Source organism: Vipera berus (genome assembly GCF_964194415.1).
Source record: "Vipera berus genome assembly, chromosome: W".
NCBI classification, from domain to species: Eukaryota; Metazoa; Chordata; class Lepidosauria; order Squamata; family Viperidae; genus Vipera; species Vipera berus.
This window is the reverse complement of record NC_138210.1, coordinates 53,637,895-53,662,847: the sequence shown is the minus strand read 5'-3', so window position 1 is coordinate 53,662,847 and position 24,953 is coordinate 53,637,895. Positions and strand designations below refer to the sequence as shown.

Genomic DNA, 24,953 nt, shown 5'->3' with positions numbered 1-24,953 from the left:
CCAACTGTGCACTGAAGAGTTACTGATGTCCAGTCAGTCTTCCCTTCTGCACAGTGCTTGCAAGTGACACTAATCTAGCATGTAGGGAGAAATGGTAAAGTGTGTTTTAAAAAGCAAACACCACTCACAACCACAGATTTTTCAGCATTCAACAAACGTCATTCCCAACTCTTAGTACGGTCAATCCAAACCAACGGTTTTCCAAACCTGGCCACTTTTAACATGTGTGTGGACTTCATTTCCCAGAATTCTCCAGCCAGCATGTGGCCAAGTTTGAAGGACACTGGTCCAAACCAATCAAATAGCAGCTCCGGATGAACGGTCCGCCTGCGTTCGTGCAGGCAAACATGACTGGATGCAGTACGGTACGTAGACAACGGTAACGCCCCTAAATACAGCAAGGGGGCGGAGCTCGATGGCAGCCGGTGAAGAACGATTCAGGAAACGGAGGACATTTGTGGAGATTTTAGCACTGTCATAAGCTGCGGGGATGAATATTCTTCCTAAGAAGTCGTGGCACGTCCGCAACAAAGACAATGTGGCTCGCGTACGACGGGACGAAGCGGAGGCTGAAGTACAGCGACAAAAGAGGGAGGCCCGAGTCCTCTTAGCTGAACAGGAGGTAAATAGTCATGAAAGGGCATGCGCAAAGAGGAGCGCACTTTATGTTTTGGAATTATCGCGCGTGCGCTGTATTCCAAGTCGCACTGCGCATGCGGCTTCTGTCCATCTGGTTTTTCTGGAGGAAATATCTCAGTTCTGGGAGGGAAATGAATGTCAAATTTATTTCTTTTTAAGTCGAATTTGCGGTTGTGGTAATACTTTAGTACATGCATCTAATTAAATCCATAAAAGTTAAGTGCTTCCAAATGGACAGAACTAACTCCCTAGTGAGGAAGTGAGGTCAAAATAACTCTTTGAGTACATTTAGAGAAAAAGCTTTATATGGGATCTAAACGTTCTGTCTCCTTGTGCATTCTGCATACAGAATGATCCTCCATTCATCTCCCTGCATGTATTAATAAAGAAACCAAGCCAAACCTGAATTTTATGCAGACTTTTAGAAAAAAACCTGAAGAAGGTGGCAGGCAGTTTGGTTTTGACAAGAGTTATATTCCATTGTTGTCAGAATCAAACTGCCTGCCTCCTTGTTCAGATTTTCCCTATTCTGTAATACAGAAGCATCTTCAGTTAAAAGGAATGCATTTAAACAAATCAGAAAGATGACTTGAGCCTCTAAGTTATATTTGGAGTGTCGTTATATACTCCAAGATTGAGATTTCTTTACATTTCTGCTGGGAAGATATTCTAATGATGTGGGCCATCTGTTGAAAAGCCTGATATAGTTTTATTTATCTAATGATTCAATTTACATAACTGTCCATCTCAACAATGACTCTGAGTGGGGGTCAGTGATAAAATTAAAACAGTACACACACACACAAGCCAAAATACACAGCAGCTAAGAAAATCAACAGCCAGCCGTACCAACAGGCTGAAGAACAGCTTCTGTCCATGGGCTGTCAGGCTCTTGAAAGGGAAATAATTTTATAATTTTATGTATGATTGACTTGCGAGGCCGGTGTGTTGTGCAGTTAGCTCACATGGTGTAACAAGATGGTGGGTTTGTTGTCACCTTGAGTTGTGGTGGTGGGGGGGCACGAAGGGAGGCTCAGCCAATCTCAATGTATACATGGTTGTACTTTGACAATTCCAACGATGCAGAAGACCGATCACTTGGCACACTTGGAGCTCCAGACTCGGAACACAATGCCAGGTCTTTGGAGTTTTATGAAAGACAGCAGTTTTATCCTAGGTTATAATTGGTAGCTAATTGTGAATGTGAAACACCATTCAGTACCTGGGATTCTTCTATACATCTGGCCTGAATGGATTAAATTTGAGAAAAGGCTGATTTAAGAAAAGCCAGTCTGAAAGGCCCTAGTTTTAAACCGAGGAACTAAATTCTTTGCCAAAATTGATTTTACTTAGTCTGGGATTTGATTGAAATCAGGATATCTGCTGCTGTTATTAAGTCAGTGGAGGAAAGAAGAAAACTGACAAGGTGTCAGGACTATTTTTGTTATTTTTCTAAAGCTGGAGGATCCCACTGCTGTTTCCTTTCATCCGAGGCATAAGTTAATATGGAGGGAACTACTAGCGCTGCATCATTTATTAAAGTGCCTTTTTCTGGACTTCTACACTAAGACTCTTTTAATATTTTTTTCTTTGCCTTTAATGACACAGTCTATATCCTGAATTGAAATGATTTATCCTTACTACAACAGGAAGTCAATTATCATGCAGTAAATTAAATAGATGTGAGAAATTAAAAAGTTGGAAAAGTGATTCTTGATACATAGAGAATAATGATACAAGATGATAAGGAACATCTTCAAAATCAAGGATCTGCCATTATTTGTGTCCTTGATTGTATTATTGTAGTCCTATTAGTCTGAGGAGGGACACTGTGGCTCAGTGGGTTAGGACGCTGAGCTTGTCGATCAGAAGGTCGGCAGTTTGGCGGGTCGAATCCTGAGTGCCGCATAACAGTGAGCGCCTGTTACTCGTCCCAGCTTCTGCCAACCTAGCAGTTCGAAAGCATGTAAAAATGCAAGTAGAAAAATAGGGACCACTATGGTGGGAAGGTAACAGCGTTCCGTGTGCCTTTGGCGTCTAGTCATGCCGGCCACATGACCACGGAGATGTCCTCGGACAAGCGCTGGCTCTTCGGCTTTGAAACGGAGATGAGCACCGGCCCCTAGAGTCGGAAACGACTAGCACGCATGTGCAGGGGAACCTTTACCTTTACCTTATATTAGTCTGGGGAGGAGTCTAATTTAGAGGATAGCTGCTTTATCCACCTTTTACTTAAACACAATAATTAAATTTAGACTCTATGGCTCAAATGTGTTAGATTTGTTTTTATTACGATCTTACTTGCTCTTGACTTGAAACACACAGAGGCTTCCACGCTATTTAGGATGTTGTCTTGGACAAATAGAAGCATTGACCTAAATATGAGCCTTGGACAAATATCTGCCTTTGATTCTAGGCCCGGACTGAATTGTTACGGAAGAAAGCACGTCTGTCGGCTCCAGGAGGTGATAAGAGTGGCTCAGACCTTGTTTCTTTGGATTCAGAAAAGCCCTCAGGACATCTTAACCTCTTTCAGGGGTTGCAAGAGGTTGGCAACAAAGAATACGAGGAGGAGAAGAAGCAGGAAAAGGTAATGGTGGGGAGTAAGATTGGAGTTTGCCAAAATTCTGTTTTCTCTAGTTTACCTACTTGGGCACCGAGAACTTTGAGATAGGCAGGCTCCTGTTTATGGGTTCTGAGAACGAAGTATGGACAGTAGCATTAATATTTAGGCCTTTTAAATATGTTAAATAAATCTGCTTGTTGGTAAATAGAATCCTGATTTAGCAGGGTTTTTTTTACACTGAATGTATTCTTCCTTCCTGACAATCTAAACAACTTCAGGCTAATATGTCGATGAAAACTCTCAGTCATCCAGGCAAAGGTGTCTGCAAGTTGAAACACGGCAACTGGATTCAACTTTTGGACACCTTTGTCTGGATGACTGAGAGTTTTCACTGACATATCGCAACACATTTTGGAGAGGAAGCCCTAAGATTGTGGTACATTTCAATGACTCTCTGCCGAACTAGCTTGCTCTGACTGATGAAGCGGCTTGGAGGAGCAGTGAAATCATAGTTCATAATAGTAAAGTTGGAAAGGACCTTGGAGGTCATCTAGTCCAACCCCCTGCTCAGGCCGGAAACCCTATACCCGTGGTGGCAAACCTATGGCACGTGTGCCACAGGTGGCACGCAGAGCCCTCTCTGTGGGCACGCGTGCCATCGCCCCAGGCCTAGGCCTTCAGCTAGGTTTTATAAAACCTTTTCCCTTTAGGCCTCCGCCGCCGTGTGGGGAAAAAAAAAGGTTCAATCAATCAGTCAATTTCAACTTCTCGTGGAAAAAAAAAATCTCACAAAGTTGGAATTGATTGATTGAACTTTTTAGTCCCAGCCAGTCTGCCATTACCACCACAGCCACGCCCACCCAATGGGCCACGCCCACCCGGCACCCGACAATACATAAGTGAGTTTTGGGTTGCAGTTTGGGCACTCGGTCTCTAAAAGGTTCGCCATCACTGCCCTATACCATTTCAGGCAAATGGCTGTCCAGTCTCTTCTTAAAAACTTCCAGTGTTGCAGCATTCACAGCTTCTGGAGGCAGGTTGTTCTGCTGGTTAATTGTTCTAACTGTCAGGAAGTTTCTCCTTAGTTCCAGGTTGCTTCTCTCTTTGGTTAATTTCCATCCGTTGCTTCTTGTCCTGCCTTCGGGTGCTTTGGAGAACAGCTTGACTCTTCTTTGTGGCAGCCCCTGAGATATTGGGACACTGCTATTTCACACTAATAATAAAAAAATAGTCCTGTTACCATGATTCAACCTTCAGACAACTTCAGCTAAATTTTGTATCCTAAATAATCAGGTGCTTGTACCTTAAACCAGAGTAGCCCAATGCCTATTGGTTACTGTTAACTAAAACCTGTCAGGAGAAGGGAGGGATCATAATCAATTAATTATATTCTACATTGGATCCCAAGGAGTCCACTGAATCCACGATAAGCAGTTTGCTTTAGAGAAGAAGAATAGGGCAATACTTCTTTGGAGAGAAGTATATACTTGGATCACCAGAGTGTGCCCATAAAGATGGATGGATGGATGGATGGATGGATGAATAGATAGCATGACTAATTTCCTTGGCTTTTGATTCCTTACAGGAACGAAAAGAAAAAGCTCTAGGCATCCTGACTTACTTGGGCCAAAGTTCAGCAGAATCTCAGACCTCTATTCCCTGGTACCACGAGCTGCCAGATCGGAGCAAAGCCGTTGCCAAGGATGAGAAACTTAAGGGAAGGCTGGACCCCCTGGCTGAGATGGGGAAATATTTATACAAGAAGAAGTGCTCTCATCAAAAGGAAGAAAAGAAAGAAAAAGGAAAACCAAAGCACAAAGAAAGCAAAGGAAAGCTAGCAGTTAGGTGGGTATCCTTTTTGTTGCGCACTCGGGGAAAATTGCCAATATCGAGCAGGAAATGGCTGTTCGGTGACCGTGATGGAGATTTTGTTTTTTTAAGAGCACCCACGAGTCAACTGCTCTTTCTTTGCCAGATAGCTTTGACTTTTGGAGAAGAAGCAGGGAGAAACTGAGCTGACTCTAAACTGAAGCCCTTGCTTGGTGTAGAATAGAATATCAACCTGCAAGAAACAAAACTAAGGTTAATATTTAGGGAATCTGGATGGTTGGTTTTTTGTGTGTTTTTTTTTTGCTGATGTTGTTGGAAGAGATCTCACTCTGGAAAGCAGAATATAGAACGGTGGGCCTACTGGTGTTGGAGGATTAGGTCAGATTTTGTATATACAGGGAGTGCAGAATTATTAGGCAAGTTGTATTTTTGAGGATTAATTTTATTATTGAACAACAACCATGTTCTCAATGAACCCAAAAAACTCATTAATATCAAAGCTGAATATTTTTGGAAGTAGTTTTTAGTTTGTTTTTAGTTATAGCTATTTTAGGGGGATATCTGTGTGTGCAGGTGACTATTACTGTGCATAATTATTAGGCAACTTAACAAAAAACAAATATATACCCATTTCAATTATTTATTTTTACCAGTGAAACCAATATAACATCTCAACATTCACAAATATACATTTCTGACATTCAAAAACATAACAAAAACAAATCAGTGACCAATATAGCCACCTTTCTTTGCAAGGACACTCAAAAGCCTGCCATCCATGGATTCTGTCAGTGTTTTGATCTGTTCACCATCAACATTGCGTGCAGCAGCAACCACAGCCTCCCAGACACTGTTCAGAGAGGTGTACTGTTTTCCCTCCTTGTAAATCTCACATTTGATGATGGACCACAGGTTCTCAATGGGGTTCAGATCAGGTGAACAAGGAGGCCATGTCATTAGATTTCCTTCTTTTATACCCTTTCTTGCCAGCCACGCTGTGGAGTACTTGGACGCGTGTGATGGAGCATTGTCCTGCATGAAAATCATGTTTTTCTTGAAGGATGCAGACTTCTTCCTGTACCACTGCTTGAAGAAGGTGTCTTCCAGAAACTGGCAGTAGGACTGGGAGTTGAGCTTGACTCCATCCTCAACCCGAAAAGGCCCCACAAGCTCATCTTTGATGATACCAGCCCAAACCAGTACTCCACCTCCACCTTGCTGGCGTCTGAGTCGGACTGGAGCTCTCTGCCCTTTACCAATCCAGCCACGGGCCCATCCATCTGGCCCATCAAGACTCACTCTCATTTCATCAGTCCATAAAACCTTAGAAAAATCAGTCTTGAGATATTTCTTGGCCCAGTCTTGACGTTTCAGCTTGTGTGTCTTGTTCAGTGGTGGTCATCTTTCAGCCTTTCTTACCTTGGCCATGTCTCTGAGTATTGCACACCTTGTGCTTTTGGGCACTCCAGTGATGTTGCAGCTCTGAAATATGGCCAAACTGGTGGCAAGTGGCATCTTGGCAGCTGCACGCTTGACTTTTCTCAGTTCATGGGCAGTTATTTTGCGCCTTGGTTTCTCCACACGCTTCTTGCGACCCTGTTGACTATTTTGAATGAAACGCTTGATTGTTCGATGATCACGCTTCAGAAGCTTTGCAATTTTAAGAGTGCTGCATCCCTCTGCAAGATATCTCACTATTTTTGACTTTTCTGAGCCTGTCAAGTCCTTCTTTTGACCCATTTTGCCAAAGGAAAGGAAGTTGCCTAATAATTATGCACACCTGATAGAGGGTGTTGATGTCATTAGACCACACCCCTTCTCATTACAGAGATGCACATCACCTAATATGCTTAATTGGTAGTAGGCTTTCGAGCCTATACAGCTTGGAGTAAGACAACATGCATAAAGAGGATGATGTGGTCAAAATACTCATTTGCCTAATAATTCTGCACTCCCTGTAGCTCTCAAGCTACCTTCGTGAGCCCAGTGTTTTAGGTGTTTTATTGGGATGCATCTTTTACTTGTCTTGAATAAAGCCAGCTATGTGTAGCCATTATAGAATCACAGGGCGCGACAGTATCAGCTGTGTTGGAGTTAAGCCGATTAAAAGAACAGCCATTCTAATGCTCCAGGACTTCATTTTCTATGCCTGACATTATATTATCTGCTCGTTTGAACTGGGCCTTTAGGAAAACAAAAGCAGCTATACAGGTAGTCCGCGACAACAGTGGAGCCCAAAATTTCCATTGCTAAAGCAAGAGAGTTAAGCGAGTTGTATCCCATTTAATGATCTTTTTGCCACAGTCCTTAAGCAAATCTGGCTTCCCCCATTGACTTTGCTTGTCAGAAGCTAGCTGGGAAGGTTATAAATGGTGATCACATGACTTTGGGAGGTGTGAGGCATGCCACTTGTCAAGCATCCAAATTTTGAACAAGTGACCATGGCACTGTAACTTCAAGTAGTCACTAAACGAATGGTCGTACGTCAAGGACTAGCAATAGCACTTACATAGCATATACTGCCTTACAGCACTCTTTTAAGCCAGGGCTTTTCAACCGTTTCACCCATTGTACCACTTTTAGGATATGGCAACATCCGAGTACCACCAGTCGCCCAGCAAGGTGTCAAAAACTTGATGAACAAAAAAAAAAGTGATGAAGCACAGGTAGTCCTTAACTTACAACAGTTCGCTTAGTGACTGTTTGAAGTTACAATGGCACTGAAAAAAGTACCCCCCCAAGCCACAGCCGAGCAAGACACCTGCCTGCCTGCCCGCCCGGCGGCACTCTTCCTCCTGTCCGAGGTTTTCATTGTTGTCAGCATTTCTGTTGAGGATTGGCAGCGGGGGTGGAGTTGGGGGGTGTTTGGTTTTTATTTCCCCCCCCCCCGTCTGCTGGGCGGTTGCAGCAGATTTTGGTCACTTCACATGACCCTGGGACACTGTAACCGTCGCATCTGAATGTAAATCACAAGACTCTGGAGATGCTGCAACATTCCAGCTGATTGGCACTTCTTCTAGGCTTAGCAGAAGTGCCAGGATCAGTGCTGAGCTCCAGCTGGAGCCTGGCGCTGATCCTGGCACTTCCACTGAGCCCTGACAGCCCCGAAGAAGCACTGATCCCGACGCTTCCGCTGAGCCCTGACAGCCCTGCAACTCCAGCCATCTCTCGCTCAGGCTTGTGCAGTGCTGCCAGCGGTTCTGCTCGTTCCCCTCCCCCGCTACCACTTTTCTAGGATGGTCGCGTACCACCTGCCAGGTGCCAGTGTACCACAGGTGGTACCCGTACCACTGGTTGAAAAGCCCTGTCTTAAGCGATTTACAGATATCGGCATTTTGCCTCCAACAATCTGAGTCCTCATTTTACCGACCTTGGAAAGATGAAAGGCTGAGTCAACTTTTGAGCGCTGCCAGGATCGAACTCCCGGCTATGGACAGTTAGCTTGTAATACTGCATTCTAACCACTGCACCACCACGGCTCCTACAACTTGTAATTTCTTCCCTAAAATTCAGCACATACCTGGAGAGCCCAAAACATCTGATCATTAGGTAAAGGTTCCCCCGCACATGCGTGCTAGTCGTTTCCGACTCTAGGGGCCGGTTCTCATCTCCGTTTCAAAGCCGAAGAGCCAGCGCTTGTCCAAGGACGTCTCCGTGGTCATGTGGCCAGCATGACTAGAAGCCAAAGGCGCATGGAACGCAGTTACCTTCCCACCGTAGTGGTCCCTATTTTTCTACTTGCATTTTTACGTGCTTTCGAACTGCTAGGTTGGCAGAAGCTGGGACAAGTAACAGGCGCTCACTCTGCTACACGGCACTCGGGATTCGACCCGCCAAACTGCCGACCTTCCGATCAACAAGCTCAGCGTCCTAACCCACTGAGCCACCGTGTCCCTTTGAGGAGAGGCAATTTAGGCAAGCCATATCTTTGCCTCCCCTCACTTAGAAGAACAAGGGATTGATGAACTTTCCTGGGTCCCGTTCTCTCTTCACTTTCCTTCCTATATTTTCTCTTTTCCTTTACAGACCTCCAGCTTCTTCCACCTCACGCTCTCTAGAACAGCTCCGCCAGGAGAGGTTGCAGCGTGAACAGGCAGAACGAGCTCGAACGGAGTCTCTTCTTGCCCAGAGATCTGGAATGGGCCCACACCGGGAGGAAGAAGAGGAAATGGATGAAAGGAAACGTGGCTACAATTCACAGTTCAACCCTCAGCTGGCAAGAAAGAGGGCAGCGAGAGACAGTCGAACCGAGTGGGTGTAAAGCGGGAAATCTGGTTAGTCAAACCCACTTTCTTCAGCTGAAAATGTTCAGTCCAAAATTGCTTCATAGAATTCCTGGCCATAAACCTGAAAAATCAGGCCAAAGATTTCTTGCCGTATGGCTTCCAGGACAACTTTTACTCAATTATTATTTAGTCCTTGGAACACAATATTGAGCAGGAATATCGGCCAAGCGATTAATCAGTCTTATTTTTGCCGTTTGCCTTGAATTGCCAGAAAATGAGATAAAAGCTGGATTGATAAAAGGATACCATTTCCTGATCCAGTAACTTGCCTGCCTAATTCTTTATTAGCTTTCCTGAAGGAAAATAAAAAATGTTTTTATAAGGCACCACGTGGATGATTCTGAATTTAATTTTAAATGGCGGCAGCAGCAGCAGCAAACCCAGCTCACGCAGTATGGAGAACTGAGGCAGTGCCATGTACATCTGTCTCAAAATATTAGTTTACTGCCCTAAGAGATGGACCAAGGTATTGGTTAAAAGCACCAAACCTGGGATAGACTTTTGAGTTCTTCCAGAACGAATGGTGGAAGATCCTGGACGGATCATTCTTCCATTTTTTGTATGTGGTCCAGTTAGTTAAGAAAATTAGTATTGCCAGTTTCCTGCTGTTGTAATTCAATGCTCATCTTTGTATGTGATCTTCTGCCATTAGGGAAATGAGCATGAGAATGATTTTGGACCACTGTGAAGATTTATCCCTATAATAAGAGCACGTTGTAATGTTACAGGTACATTCTCTGGATGTGAAAGACTGGCGCACTTCACAGTAATGCAGGCTAAGCGAGGTAGGAAAGGTTACGATGTGCTAATTAGCCAAATTATATAAAAATAGGGTTGTGCAGGTCGTCCATGACTTGAAACTTCAAGGCCACATTCCTGAACAATAGTCACATACTTTTGATTGGCTTATTCCACGGTGAGAAAGATTGGTTTGCAACTCACGACTTAAAAGCTTAGCACACTGTGTCTACCGGAAACAGTCATGATTTATTGTCTGTGATCAGATTACTGCAGGATTCCCCTAGATTGATTGTGAAATAAGTGGCCACAATTTGCTTCCATTGTTGTTCTCTGGCTGCTGCTTCATTATCCAAATAAACATTTCCCTTTTAATATATTAAATTGTCGTCCTGATCAGCCATAAGCTGTATTATTTTGGAGTATTACAAACTGTCAGAAACTGGCACGTGGCTGGAAAGCATGCCAAGGAAATTTACTTTGTCATATTTATAAAAATAAATTTTCTTGGTTTAGGCTTCTAAGTAGGTTTGATAGAGAAAGGTGGTCATCAACACCACGTGCACACTTGTGGCTTCCAGCCCTTAAATGGGCTCACTGGAGGCAATACAGGCAGTCCTTGACTCACAACAGTTCATTTAATGACCGTTTGAAGTTACAACAGCACTGAAAAAAGTGACTTATGAGCATTTTTCACACTTCCGGCCATTGCAGCATTCCCACGGTCACATAACCAAAACTTTGGCAACTGATTCATATTTATGATGGTTCCAGGGTCACGTGATCCACCATTTGTGACCCTTTGACAAGCAAAGTCAGGATTCATTAATGACTGTGCTATTAACTTCACAACTGCTGTGATTCATTTAACAGTGGCAAGAAAGGTCACCAAACAGGGCAAAATTCCACCTCAGCAACGGAAACGCTGGGCTCATCTGTGGTCATAAGTCAAGGACTACCTGTATATTCCAGGGAGCCTTCAGACAGGGCTTGGATATATTCTGTGTCATTCTGACTTGCAGCTCATATCCCAAAAGATTAGGGAGTCCTTTCTCCCCCCCCCCCGCCAAGGTTTGGTGGTTTTCGTCTCCCTTCCCCCGTACAACAGAAGAAGAACACTCATATAAAACTATTTATTCATAAATATTTTCCAAAATGAAAATAGGCTTACGAAAAAATATCTTAACAGCGGCATGGGCAGGATGCTCCAGTTTAGGGGGCCGGTTGAGAAGAGAGATCAGTCCCACCTCCCCACCCCCAAGTTTTCCCAAATGTCACCCTTTCCAATTAGGAATACATTGCAAGTCTTATTGGGGAGGGGGGGTGTCTTCCTGTGGGAGGAGCAGCAGATTAGATACAAGCTCTTATCAAATTTATGGTGGCAATATTTTGGAACGTTGGAAAGGAGAAGCAGCAGCAGCAGCGTTGGGAATGGGGGAGAATCCCTAACGTCATTGTTCCAGTCAGGAAAGGGACTCTTCCAAATTAGGACAACTAATGGCAGGATGAGTGTAGATGGCCTTTAGGGTAGTCTCCTTACAACTTGCAGAAAAAGCAAGTCAAAATTATGGCAGCCAAAAGCTGAGAGGGGCCAGTCCACCAGAATTTCCGTGGTGACCGGGAGGCCTTTGTAACCTGAGGCCGACGCTCCCAAATTTGCAATCCTATTATTATTATTATTTTGCCAATGTGCCATTTTCAGCAATGGCGAGTGGACGAGGGGGTCGGAGAACGGTCACCATATAAGGTTCATGGGACCTGACATTGTCAAGGTCACGTTGGGCATCTGATGATAGCCAAACGGGGGGGGGGGGGGATGGAGTTTGCACCCAAAAATCTGGGGAGGGCTGGCAAAAGGGCGGTTGGGTGTTTTTGTGTTTGCTGCAAATAGGTACGGGGCTGAAATGTTCTTATTTAGAACACACACACACACACAAAATGGAGAATGGGGGAAGTCACTCTTTTGGTTGGGATTCTCAAATTCTTTTTTTCTCTTTTTTTCCCTTTTAATCTCCATTCCGGCGCCCAAACCTGGTTGCCCACGAAGGGCGTTTCCCCCTGTTTTCTGACCTCTTCACAGGCAGAAGAGAGCAAGGAAAAGGCAGAGGAGAAGCCTGCCACTGCCGCTGCCCCTCCTCCTCCGTCCTGCGGTCATTTTTAAAACTTGCATGCATTTGTTTGTTTGTTTTTTTAACGTGCGGCTTGCCCCCTCCCACCCCGCTTGTGATCTGTGGGGGGGCGGGAAGATGAAAGAGAGGTGAGGGGTAGGTGGGTCTTCCTTTGCCGCCGCCCCCAGCACACCACCACAGCTGTCTCTGGAAGGAAAACTTGGCACCCCCTGCTGGCCCCAGGGCATCACTGCAGGTCCCGGTCTTCCAGGTAGCGGTATTCAAAGGTGAAACCCTCCTTTTTGCGCTGGCCCCATTTCTCGTAGTCAAAGTAGATGTAAGTGCCCTGAGCGGAAACAGGAAAATACAACAAGAGTTCATTACCTCTTGCCTGACCGAACACATTTACTTGTACTAAAGCAGGGGTAGGCAACCTTGGCTCTTTTATGACGCATGGACTTCAACTCCCAGCATTCCTAAGACAGCATGGCTCAGCTTGGAAACCTTTCCCTTTCCCCTCAGCGTGGCTGGCTCAGGAATTCTGGGAGTTGAAGTCCACGAGTCATAAGCTAAGCTTGTAAGCCGCCCTGAGTCTTCGGAGAAGGGCGGGATATAAATGGAATTAAAATAATAATAATAATAATAATAATAATAATAATAATAATAATAATAATAATAATAATAATAATAATAATAATAATAATAATAATAATAATAATAATAATAATAATAATAATAAAAAAGAGCCAAGGTTGCCTACCCCTGGACTAAAGGAATCCTGGCCTCTTGTTGCCAAGATGACACCTGTTGCCCTTCCACATGAAAGCAGGAGTCCTGTGGCTTTTAAGTGGGCCTTCTCTTGTAAGAGTCTCACAGAACGTTACAACTTTACACAAACTTGGAAGTTTACAACTTTCGGCAATTTAGGAGGAAGCAGTTTCTTCACGCCTTTTTTTCCCCCCCGAGAGGAAAAAAAGTGCATCAGACATGCAAGGCACGGAAGAATCAAAAAGCTGTTTTGGGTGATGGGAAAATGGCATGATCACTTTTTCGGTGATGGACGACATCAGCCTCAAAAGAACCCCCATCTTGTCTTCTTTACGGAATGTGAACCAGAGCTATCGTTATCAGTTAATTTACCGCATTTTACAGACATTCATCCACGCAGGTGACTGCAGCAGAGAGATGTGGGACCACCTCATTCGTAAATGTATACATGGAGTCACAGTGGAGCTTGCATAGCCTAGGCCAGGGGTAGGCAACCTTGGCTCTTTTATGACTGGTGGACTTCAACTCCCAGAATTCCTGATCCAGCATGGCTCAGCTTGGAAACCCTCTCCCTTTCCCCTCAGCATGGCTGGCTGAGGAATTCTGGGACTTGAAGTCCACGAGTCATAAAGGAGCCAAGGTTGCCTACCCCTGGCCTAGGAGCAGAAGTGTTAAACAGCTGGCCCGCGGGCCGGATGCGTCATGAAGAAACCATGCCCACCCCATTGCCAGCAATGGGGAAAAAGTTCTGATATGGCTGGCTTAGTTTGACATGGCTGGCTTAGAGAAAAGCAACTTCTAATTCTATGGAAGAATAGCTAATTAACTAAAAAAGTACCAGGTTTTCCCAAAGGGGAACTTGATTTGGTTAACTCTTCTTCTGACTTCCTCCAGTGCCCATCCAGGTTCTCTATTCTGGCCATAAAAGTTGTAAAGAAACATTACATTTTTAACCCCGATGAAGGCACAGCTACTATTTCACTGTGCAGAAAAGGTGATCACGACTTTCAACAGTGCTTCCGAGCTCTGTAGGGATATTTGGAGTAGTTACGGCCTATCCTTGCTATGTCAATACCAAGGGAGAATGGATAATTATCCTTTGAACCTCTATTTCAGATAAAAAAGAAAGCCCCTATGACCTATGTGGTAGCTAAATCCTGCATTGCTGCAGTGAATACAAGGTCATGGCTGATGCTAATCTCAATACAGCTGTTTTTTTCTTCTTCTTTTTAACTGTTTACAGATACTCTTTGAGTTACAACAGGTTGCTTAGGGACCATTCAAATTGACAACGGACCTTCCCAGGTCTACAACTCAGATTCAACCCCCCCCCTCACGCCCCCCACTCCATGGCCACATGATTGCCTTTTGAGCACTCAACCACCTCCCACATTTATGGCCGCTAGAAGTATCCTGCAATCAGATGACTACGATTCTGGCAAAAAACACCCACTGTGGACAATGGATTCATCTAACGACTGCAGAGTTTGCTTAACGATCACTGCAGAAAATACTGTAAAGTCAGGTGTAGTCACAGGGTGACCTGCTCAGTGACTGGCACAACTGACTACCATAATTCTGGGCTCAAGTTAAGGACTACGTGTACATATAATTTACTGATTGTTGAACAACAACAACAAAAGACTGTGACTTCCGTTCCCCTCACAAAATGCCATGTTGTATGAAGCGCTCTGCTCGAAATGGAGACATGCACGCACGGTTGGGTTCTTCTTACGATCCAACGGACCACCAGTCCTTGCTAATATGGGTGAAATTACATCCACGGGGCCCCCGTCGTCTGTCACCTTCCCCCTCACCTGCTCAAACTCATCAGTGATGGTCTTAGGTTCTTCGTGCCGCTGAAACCACATCATGTACTTCGTATGGAAGCGCCACGATTGCTTCTTCAGTGCCTTGGCTGCCAGGTATTGTGCCTTCGTACCCTTTGAAGCGAAAAGAGGGAAAATGGATCAGAGCAGCAGGATTTGCAGGTCGAGGGCAGAGATGTCGATTATCTCGCACAACGCGCAAGGGAATCCTCAGGAGTGACCTGGCGTGGGCAGCAAAGAGAGGCAGCACGATTCCTCTTCCAAGCTACCAAAGGGGATGGAAGGAGGAGCTGTCTGTTACCTCCAGGTAGTAGAAGATGAAGAAAAGAGTCTCTGTGGAGAGGCGCTGGTAGAATTCCACCGTGTCGGAGTGTGGAGGAGGCATCTGGTGGTGGTATGGAGGAGTCGGGCAGGGATTGCGAGGCAGGTATTGCCTGTAGGGTTGGGGGTGAGAAAGGATAACAAGAGCAGAAAAAAGAGAAGTAAGCCTATGAGGAACTCGGGGGGGGAATTCACAAGATGTCTGTGAATTCTCCCCTGCGTGTAGACAGACTCCTAAGTGTAGGGCCATGGTGGCGAGCCTATGGCACTGTTGTGCAGGTACGGCAGCTGAATCGGACAATTCTGAGGAGGAGGAGGAGGAGGAGGAGGGGATTGGAGAGCCTGCAGAGGAAAGTTCTGCGGCATCGCAGAACTCTCAGCCAGGCCCCTCCCGTCTTGTTCCTCCTCAGACCCAGCTGTGTGAGCCTGACAGCTTGGACGAAGACGATTCACAGCTGGCTTTGTTCAAGGACGCCCGAAGCAGGAGGCAGACAAGCAGGAGTGAACAAAGGAGGGCAATGAGGCACCTCGGGAGGAGGCAAAGAGAAGCCACGCCTTGAAACTGTGTTTAAAAGGGGAATGTGTGGGAGGTGCTGGTTGCTGAAGGCAACCGTTTGAACAGCTTCTGATTTAGTCGTGGTTAGTATTTGTCTTGCTCTGTTTTGGATCTGTTTCGTTTCATTTGTGTAAATAAATTTGGTTGGCTTACTTTCAGCCTATTGACTATAGAAAAGGGGTTGTCCCTGACATTTCTGCAGGGTCGGTAGTAGACTGGAACAGAACAGGCATGCGTGCCACAGGTGGCACGCAGAACCCTCTCTGTGGGCACGCACACCGTCGCCCCAGTCCTAGGCCTTCAGTTGGGTTTTAGAAAACCTTTTTGCTTTAGGCCTCCGCCGCCGTGGGGGGAAAAACCCCCACGTTCAATCAATATCAATCAATTTCAACTCCTTGCGGGGAAAAAAAAGATCTCGCAAAGTTGGAATTGATTGATTGAACTTTTTAGTCCCACCCAGTCTGCCGTTACCACTGCAGACATGCCCACCCAACGGGCCACGCCCACCCAACGGGCCATGCCCACCCGGCACCTGACGATACACAAGTGGGTTTTGGGTTGCAGTTTGGGCACTCGGTCTTTAAAAGGTTCACCATCACTGGTGTAGGGAACAACAATATTCGGCCTCAATCCTTCCTCAACTGGTGGCCATCAGAAGCCTGGATATCCTATGGTGGCCAAGCATCCATTTCCTCCCTCTTCCCGCAATGGCCTGAATTCTCATTCACGACACGAGAAGCGAGTCCCTCCCAAACAGGCCGGCCCACCTGGGTTTTAGGAAGTGACCAAAGGAAGCAAGAGGAACACTTTTGTCTGGATGATGAGAACTGTGGCAAGTTGAAGTTGTTGTCAAACTCTTGAGTCATGACACTTGGGGGTGGGTGGGAGGGGGGAGGGAGCAGAGGATGCATTTTTGTGGGAATGGAACAAGCAAAGCAAAATTGCTGCCAGAACTGGCTCCTTCTAGTGCCCTAACAAGCATTTATCAAGAAGAGCAGAAATGCGGTCTGACAGAATCCAACTGCGTTCAATCCACAGGTAGTCTCTCAGCTTACGATCACAACTGACCCCAACATTTCTGTTGTTCAGTGAGACATTTGTTAAGTGAGCTTTGCCCTATTTTGCCACCTTTCTTCTTGTCACAGTTGTTAAGTGAATCCCTGCAGTTGGTCAAAGTTAGCAACCCGGTTGTTAAGTGGATCTGGCTTTCCCCCTTGACTTTGCTTGTCAGGTGGCTGCAAAAGGGGATCACGTCACCTTGAGACACAGCAATGGTCGTTAAGTAGGAACCAGTTGCCAAGCATCTGAATTTTGATCACAGGATCCTGGGGATGCTGCAATGGTCCTAACTGTGAAAAATGGACCTAAGTCCCTTTTTCCCCCCGTGCCGTTGTCACTAAATGAACTCTTGTAATTCGGGGACTACCCCAATGTCCAACCATCGGCACACTTTTCCTTGCCTCTAGCGTGTCATCTGCAATCTCTCCCTCCGCCAATCCCAGGGATACGGCTAGAAGGCGGTTTCTGCAGCTCTGTTCATGGCCTTCTAACGGCAGCCAGGTGTTGCTCTACGTCTGGTTTATCTACCTGAGGGGTTCATTGGCATTTCCTGACTGCATGAAGGCGCAGTGGCAACTGGATCAATTATCAGAAGCAGGCCGGGATGGCGAGAGGGTCACAGAAAGTCACTGACTCAAGGACGGAACGCTTCAGCAAGGTCACAATTGAAAGGCCAACCCTGATGGCCGACAGACCCACAACTAGGATCTCTGTTAAGGGTGCGCTTTCCTTCCTGTTTGCTCGTCCAGGCAGTGCAGGAACAAGTCCTGGCCAGGCCCCAGCTCCGGATTCACAACCCTTGTGGCTTACACACGTAAAGCTGGGTTGTTGCCAAAATTAGCTCCTGTGCTGTCTGGACAAGCCATTCGCAAAGTGAGGATTTTTTTTTTTAACAGACGATGCTATAAACTAATGTAAATACAAAAAGCAGGGAACAAAAAGCAAGGGTGAAACACCCAATATTTCAGGAATTATGAGAAACTACAGCAGGCTATATCCTTCGGATTAAAAAAAAGGTGGCTTTGAACAAAAGATTTTATTTTATAAAATGGTGGGATTCCGTCACGGTTCTACTTGACATTCAGATTCCATTTGAGTTATTAAAATGGTGCCTTCATTTCTTGCCTTACCCTATCCTCTATGAAAGCATTAGTTTCTGTCAGAGGGTGACACAAATGCATATATTGGTTTAAGGGGGGGGTGTCACAGCATTGCAAAGTGTCAGAATCTTTTGTCTTGGATGCAGGCTTGCTAATGCTTCCTCCCTTGCCGTGAAAGGACCGACACTGGGTTTCCCATCATCCTCTGGGCTCTTCTGAGAGCACATGATCCACACAACAGCGGAGACATGCAACTGTTCTGTGTCTAGCAGCCACAGTCTACTTGGAAGGTGCGCTGAAGCCGGTTTCCAACAAATCAGTAGATCAAAATGCATATTTGAGTGTTACACCGAGACCCCAATCAAGGAAATGCCCAACAAGCTAACAGTAAGCAAATAGGAACCACTGAGCCAGCCCCACCAACGCTGACAGGGCAAGCCAGTGGAATATAAAAAAAGGAGAAATCCCACTGCCTTCTAGCACTGATGATATTACCTAGTTTGGTAATAAAACGTCCACAAGAAAACAACCAAGCCCAGGGGACTTTCCCAGTTCTACCCTGAGACACAAATATTCTTTTCTATCAGGATTACGCTTCATGAGATCATCCCCAATGTATTTAAGGATTTCCTTTTGTCCATCAAAACAGCCGTTTTTGGAACCCGTTCCCAAGGTTTCTCTTTGGGTCAGTGGTTCTGCACACTTGGGGTCAACAGCCTTTAACCTACTTATTGCATTTGACAAGGGAGACTTGGCTCTACAGGCAGTCCTCCACTTACAACAAGCATTGGTTTAACGACAGTTCGGAGTTAACGACCACACTGGGGAAAAATGATTCACCACCCGCTCTTGGGTTTGCAACCATCTCAGCCTCCCCACGGCCACGTGATCACCACGACCACGTGATCCACATAGCTCCAACGAGTGAGGTCAATGGGGCAAGCCAGACTGGCTTAACGACCACGTGATTCACTTTTAACAACTGCAACGATTTGCTTAACCACCGTGGGCAAAAAAAAAAAAAAGGTGACAAAATCAGGCCGAGCAACTCAGCTTGCTCGGCCGCAGAAAACTCTGATCTTGATCGTGGTTGCTAAGTCGAGCTCTACCTCTATGCTCGGAAATGACTAGAGGAAGTTTCTGAACTCATTTGAAAACTACAGCAATATAAACTTCAGAGAACTGCCATTCTGTCCACCATCTTTCACCCTTTTTCTGAAAGGGGATGGATTTGGTTACTCCCAATGCCCTCGTGTCCTCAGGCTTCCCCCCCCCCGGTGATTCCCCCTTACCGGATTCTTTCCGAATCGGAAGGATGAGGCATGTGGTGCCAGGCGGCCTCTTCCATGGCCTGTTGGTACAGCTGCTCCTTGATGAGAGCCACGGGCCCCAGAGGGCACACCCCAAGGGAAAGAGGGATGTTCACCTCCGACAGCTGGATGGGGGGCTGGTTGGAGGTGGGCTGAGATGTTGTGCTAGTAATTAAGATGTCAGCTGGAGCAAAGAAAGAAGGAAGGACCACTCAGAAATTGTACACTTAGGGTTGTCATTGTTTCAACAAGTCATACTCCTCTCTGAGATCCTAGATTTTTCCCCCCCCCTTTTTTTTTTCAAACTTGGCAACCTGAAGAAGATTCATGGACTTCAACTCCCAGACTTCTGGCTGGCTGGCTGGCTGGGAAAATTCCAGGAGTTGGAAGTCCACATATCTTAGGTAAAGGTAAAGGTTCCCCCGCACGTGCGTGCTAGTCGTTTCCGACTCTAGGGGCCGGTGCTCATCTCCGTTTCAAAGCCGAAGAGCCAGCACTTGTCCGAGGACGTCTCTGTGGTCATGTGGCCGGCATGACTAGACGCCAGAGGCTCATGGAACGCTGTTACCTTCCCACCGTAGTGGTCCCTATTTTTCTACTTGCATTTTTACGTGCTTTCGAACTGCTAGGTTGGCAGAAGCTGGGACGAGTAACAGGCGCTCACTCTCTTACGCGGCACTCGGGATTTGACCCGCCAAACTGCCGACCTTCTGATCAACAAGCTGATCCAGCTAGAAAGATTTGCTTGGCAATAATCGCTTAAGAGCAAAAACCGGTGAAAACGTAAACCAGACTTCGCTGTCTATCCTTGATCCTCAGGGTCTAACCTGGGAATAATTTAAGACGATTGCAAACCAACCCCTTTGGAGCACACCAAGGTGGAGAAGGCCAACAGGGAGGGAACAGCTCCCCCCACCCCCGTTTTTTTGGTGATTTTTTTCTGAAAACCCCAACCCCTTTCTCTTTAATTTCCCCGACCCGCAGTTTCACCAAGACTTTTTTATTTTTCTGTGCACAATAAGTCAAATATTCTCTTTTGTTTCTTACAATCCAACGGATAAAAAACAAAACAGCAGTGGGCAAGTCACGGGCCAACACCTGGCCCGAAGAGATTTGCTTTGATTGATATCTTGTTTTCCTTCCAAAGTGGAAGGCTATTGATTCCAGAATTGCCAATATAATGGATGGCCGGAGGAAGAAGAAACATTTGAGATTTCAGGAGCAAGGAAGATGAGAACTACTTGGGTCTGATCCTTTATTGGGGAAGGTGTGTATGTGTGTGGGGTGGTGGTGGTTGTGTGTGCATATGCACAGGGGTTAATTTTTCGTGGCCGTGGCTATATTTAACTTTGCTGGGGACAGAGTGATCCAACTGCAATGAATGGGACCAGGTTATCCGAGGAACTGTCATAGCCTAAGGCAGACAGGCCAAACTCGCGACGTCGTGCGATGTATCGGGACTGTTTTACCATTGCCGGCAATGGGGTGGGCGCGGCTTCCATGTGACGCGTCTGGCCCGTGAGCCGGCAGTTGGACACCCCTGGCCTAAGGGGATTGGCCCACCCCACTCAAATTTCGCAAAAGGGGCATGCTGCAGGCATCAGTCAAGGAGTGAGTCTAGAAGGAGAGCCCCTTCTGCCGTGGCCCCTCCCTTCTTTGGAGCATCTTGCATATGGAAGTATGGTCTGCGCCCCCCACCCCTTCTGCCTTCCAGAAGCATGCTTCTGCTAGTTAGCTTGGGGTCCTGATGGGGGCGCTCTATGCTTGAGATGGCTGGTGGACTAAGAGGGAAGATGCCACCAAGGTACTGTTCTTAATTTTGGTTTTCTAGTTTTCTACCTCATCTTGTTAATTTTAATGTTTTAAATACACCCATCCATCCATCCATCCATCCAATGGGGCTTCATCCCACATGTAAACAGGGCTGGGATTTTTCAAAGAGGGGTGTGTGTGTGTGTGTAATTTGGCATTTAAGAACAAACATTCTTGATAGTACACAAAAACAAAATTGAATTAAAGGTGGAGGAAGGAGACCAAGCAAGGAATAACATCAAAGGAGGATATGGCTGAAGAATCCGGCTTCCCTTATACTACTTGGAGCACCCTGGATAGGTTGAGACCTGGAGTGCCCAAGTGTCAAACCAAGTGGGTGCTCTTAGCAGGCAACAACACGCTGTGTGAATGTGGAGAAACGCAGAGCCCAGCCCATCTGCTGATATGTCAGCTACTAACAGAAACACGTACCAATAGTGACTTAGTTTTGGGCCATTGACACAGCCAGGAGGGTGGCTTCATCCTGGCAGTTTAAAGTTTGATCCAGATATGGAAGAACTGCATTTACGTCAGGATTTAAATTACAGTTTTGTGTACTTTCTGCTTCGAGGTACTGGGAAATACAGTTACTGGATTTACTGGGGATCTCTCTCTCTCTCTCATAGAGAGAGAGACATTTTGCAGACATTTTGCACTGGTTTGGCCCTGCTCCTGACCCACAGCTTGAGGGAGGAGATGTCCCTTTTTTCACTTACCCCTTTCAGCCAGGTGAAGAGATGGCACGGGGTCTTCTATGCTAGAACTGATCGCTGCCCTCTCAGCCATGGACTTCAACGTACTTAGAGGTTCAGGCGCCTACAGAACAAAAGACAGACCCATAGGAAAGGAGGTAATGGAGAAAGGTGGCACACATATGTCTTTAAGAACTCTTGCTGAAAAACAAAGTGAATAAGCAAAGTTTGTGGGAGATCTCAAGCCAATCTCTGGTTTGCAAGCCTTACAGAGCTGCTGAACAGCTAACATGCAAGAAGTCCAACTCCGTGTATCAGCCCAAGGGGTTCTTTAAGCCATGCCGAATCACAGCAAAGGCCTTCGCAATGTCCACAAGGACAAACCAGAAATATTTTTGAGATATTCTCAGCAGGCAATCAGAACAAAAGTATCCTTGCGTTTCCCTGGTAATTAAGACCCACAAACACACTGCCCCTGGTTCTGAAGGAAATACATTTTCTATCATGGCCAGCAGCCACTGATACGTTTACCTTTTCATTTAACCTCTTTCAAAGCTACAGTTTGTGGCAGTCAATTCCACTATGCATTGATTTAAAAAAAAAAAAAACTTTTGTCCTATGTCTCTTACCGCTCAACTTCAGTGAAAGGATGTAAGTTTTAATACGATGGGAAAGGGATAAAAAGATTTTTCTCTATCCATTTTTCTCCGCGCCTTGTGGAGTTTTATACATTCTGTGTCCTCCCTTACACTTCCTTTACCTCTCTCTCGTTAAAACAACATGTTATTACTTCTGCTTGGAAAACTGTATTATTTTGCTCATTTCCCTTTTTGCTCGGATTGCGGTACCAATTTCAGTCCACGATGCTTGGAAATGAACACTGTAAGGGGAATTAAGAAATGGGCAGTTCAGCATCTCATTTTATTCCTAGTGATGCCCGATAAGGAATCTGGCTTTTTCGCAGTTTCACTCACGGCCAAAAAATCCTCACAGAATTGAGAGCTTTATTTAGCTGTGTATCGCAAACTCAACCTGTTTCCTAGCCGACCATCACCAGCTCATTTACTGGTTTTTCCCCCCTCCATTTAAAGTTTTAAATTCCTTTAGGTTTGTCATTTTATTGTCCCTATTCCCAAACTATTCTTGGAACCTTGTGCTGTCCCTGTTTTAACTCCAAACGCCTAAACAATTGAACACTTTTTGTTCACCCTAACACCGGCCCAACTGATTAACGAGTTAGAAAACTCTGGTTCTAGCACAGGCCTTGTTGATGGGTCCCAGATGGCTATTTTTCAGGTTCTGAAAATTCTCCCAGCTCAACTGTCTTCTGTGCAAGCCACAGCAAGGCTTTGAGTATGTCACAAAGGACCCAGAGGGCTTCTAACCTTGATCTCAGGTGTGGAGCTGAACTGGGGTGGCCCGTTGAGCAACGTCTGGGCAGATTTGCTGTCGGAGAAGCTGGGTGTGGGTGAGGCAGGTGGGTTGGCAGTCAGAGGCACCAGGAGGCTGGATCCAGTGCTGTTGCCGACACTTGATGGCTGAGGAACCGCACTGGGCTCTTTCCTGTCAGAATGAAGCAAGGGAAAGATGTTTCTTGGGGTAGCTTGACCCCCGTTTCTTTGGGAAAAAGAGTCAGAAGAGCCATAAGATTTTTAAAAAGAAATAACTACAACTGCCAATTAGTGTATTCCTCGTGCCAGCAACCGGTCCGCACAAACAAGCAAAAGCCCCATGTGCGGGATGCAGGCAAGCACTCAATATCGTGCCCCCTCCGGCCCGCGGAAAAACCTCTCTCCACGGAACTGGTCCCTGGTGCCCAAAAGGTTGGGGACCTCTGCTTCGACTTACGATTACAGTTGGGACGGAATATTCATTACTAAGCAAGATGGCCGTTAAGCATGCCCAATTTTACGCTTTTTTTTGGCCATGGTTGTTGTTCAGTGTATCATGCAGCTGTTAAGTGCATCTGGCTTGCCTGTTGGAAGCTGGCTGGGAAGGTCACAAAGGGTGATCACATGACCCCCAGGACTCTGGAACTCTTGTGAAAAAAAAATACACGCCTGTTGCCAAGTGCCAGAATTTTAATCACGTGACTGTGGGGATGCTGCAATGGTCGTAAGTGAGAGGACCAATTGTAAATCAATTTTTCAGTGCCGTTGTAACTTGGGATGGTCGCTAAAGAAATGGTGGTAAGTCAAGGAGCATCTGTCCCTCGCTAGCATGGATCTGGCAAAGGAACCAGACTGAACAACCACTGCTTGAGCTAAATCCCCCTTTATGAATATTCCTTTACTCCAAGTTATTCACGTTCCAGGCTCATCGGTTGCTGCAGGAGGCCAGAAGATGACGCGTGCCGCCCTAAGAAGAGCGAGACGAGAGCAAGAGCAAGACCAGCAGAAAGTTATGGAATCTTCAAAGTGTGCTTACAGTGAAGATGTAGGAGGAGAGCGGTCTAAAGAAGTTTTGGGGGTCATGACAGAGGTGCTCCAAAAGTTTTGGGGCGTTAAGATTGCTGATTAAATTTTTAGATTAGAATGTCAATGGAGTAAAATTATTATAGAGGAGAAAGAAAGTTTTTTTTTTCTTTTTTTTAATATTTTACACAATTTAAGATTGATGTTATTTGCTTGCTAGAAAAGTATATTAGGGTTATGGACTTAAAGTATGTGTTGAACTAAGAGTGGGTATGTAAGCTCCTAATTAACAACAAGTTGTCTTAGAGATTGCCTAATTTTTTTTTTTATATATACTCTTTTTATTTGAACTTTTATTTGAACTTAAGGATGATTTGGAACTGTGAGACATTTGGCGTGATACATGCAAGAACTATTTTTGATTATAGTTTAGTTTGGTTGGAGATTATTAAGATTAACAGAGATAAGCGCTTTTGGTGCGTAACTGAGAATTTGTTTGGAAATTAGAGAAAGGTGGGAGAATGCAAATAGCAGGTGAAAGTTTGTTTTTCTTTTCCTTTTTTTTTTGAAATTAATATGAATAAGGACTGGGATTAAGAAAATTTATTTTGAGTAAAGATCTTTTTCTGTTTTCCTCTTTTTCTTTTCTACTTTATTTGTAATATTAATATTGTTTGTACTCATTTTATATGAGCTAGAGAGAGATAGAATTTATAGTTTATTGTTGATAACATAGGGGTGTTTGTTTGTTTTTTGATTTTATGCCCTGTATTTAGCTCTGGCAAGTCGGGGGGGGGGGGGGAGGAGGGAGTGGGGGAGAGGGATAGGGGTGGGGGAGGGGGGGATTAAAGTCAAAATGTATTGTAAAACTTTTTAAATAAAAAAAAAGAAATGGTGGTAAGTCAAGGAGCATCTGTCCCTCGCT

The 24,953-nt window shown here is 45.4% G+C and overlaps 2 protein-coding genes across 9 annotated transcripts in view; one reads left to right on the top strand and one right to left on the bottom strand.

The window, feature by feature from the left end:
• Nucleotides 1–387: 387 nt before the first annotated feature.
• Nucleotides 388–24,846, top strand: LOC308676518 (leukocyte receptor cluster member 1 homolog). Of its 6 annotated transcripts, none has more exons than XR_014028306.1 (6): nucleotides 388–622; nucleotides 3,056–3,229; nucleotides 4,791–5,050; nucleotides 9,062–9,309; nucleotides 10,050–10,106; nucleotides 23,929–24,846. XR_014028306.1 is itself a non-coding variant. In XM_081342353.1 (6 exons), exons 1-4 carry the CDS (start codon nucleotides 491–493, stop codon nucleotides 9,294–9,296), a joined length of 801 nt encoding a protein of 266 aa, XP_081198479.1. In that variant the 5' UTR covers nucleotides 388–490; the 3' UTR covers nucleotides 9,297–9,309; nucleotides 10,072–10,106; nucleotides 12,140–12,235. The 6 variants fall into 6 exon arrangements, 4 of the variants coding, with proteins under 4 accessions (XP_081198479.1, XP_081198480.1, XP_081198481.1 ...); XR_014028307.1 differs by lacking the exon at nucleotides 23,929–24,846 and adding an exon at nucleotides 12,140–12,235; XM_081342353.1 differs by lacking the exon at nucleotides 23,929–24,846 and adding an exon at nucleotides 12,140–12,235 and having other exon boundaries at nucleotides 10,072–10,106.
• LOC308676517 (CCR4-NOT transcription complex subunit 3-like) overlaps nucleotides 11,178–24,953 on the bottom strand; it is a 42,762-nt gene continuing 28,986 nt past the window's right edge. For all 3 annotated transcript variants that reach the window (XM_081342350.1, XM_081342352.1, XM_081342351.1), the window contains 6 exons: nucleotides 23,000–23,177; nucleotides 21,639–21,738; nucleotides 19,093–19,294; nucleotides 15,066–15,198; nucleotides 14,753–14,878; nucleotides 11,178–12,513 (listed from right to left, as the gene is read on the bottom strand). In XM_081342350.1, the coding sequence (XP_081198476.1) occupies nucleotides 12,415–12,513; nucleotides 14,753–14,878; nucleotides 15,066–15,198; nucleotides 19,093–19,294; nucleotides 21,639–21,738; nucleotides 23,000–23,177 (838 nt within the window). In that variant the 3' untranslated portion in view covers nucleotides 11,178–12,414. The remainder of the gene's footprint in view (nucleotides 12,514–14,752; nucleotides 14,879–15,065; nucleotides 15,199–19,092; nucleotides 19,295–21,638; nucleotides 21,739–22,999; nucleotides 23,178–24,953) is intronic.

Excerpts from the sequence above, each read along its gene's own strand:
- LOC308676518 (XM_081342354.1), top strand. The coding sequence starts at position 491 with ATGAATATTCTTCCTAAGAAGTCGTGGCACGTCCGCAACAAAGACAAT. Across the intron at positions 623-3,055 it reads TCCTCTTAGCTGAACAGGAG|GCCCGGACTGAATTGTTACG; the intron begins GTAAATAGTCAT and ends CTTTGATTCTAG. Across the intron at positions 5,051-9,061 it reads AAAGGAAAGCTAGCAGTTAG|ACCTCCAGCTTCTTCCACCT; the intron begins GTGGGTATCCTT and ends TTTCCTTTACAG.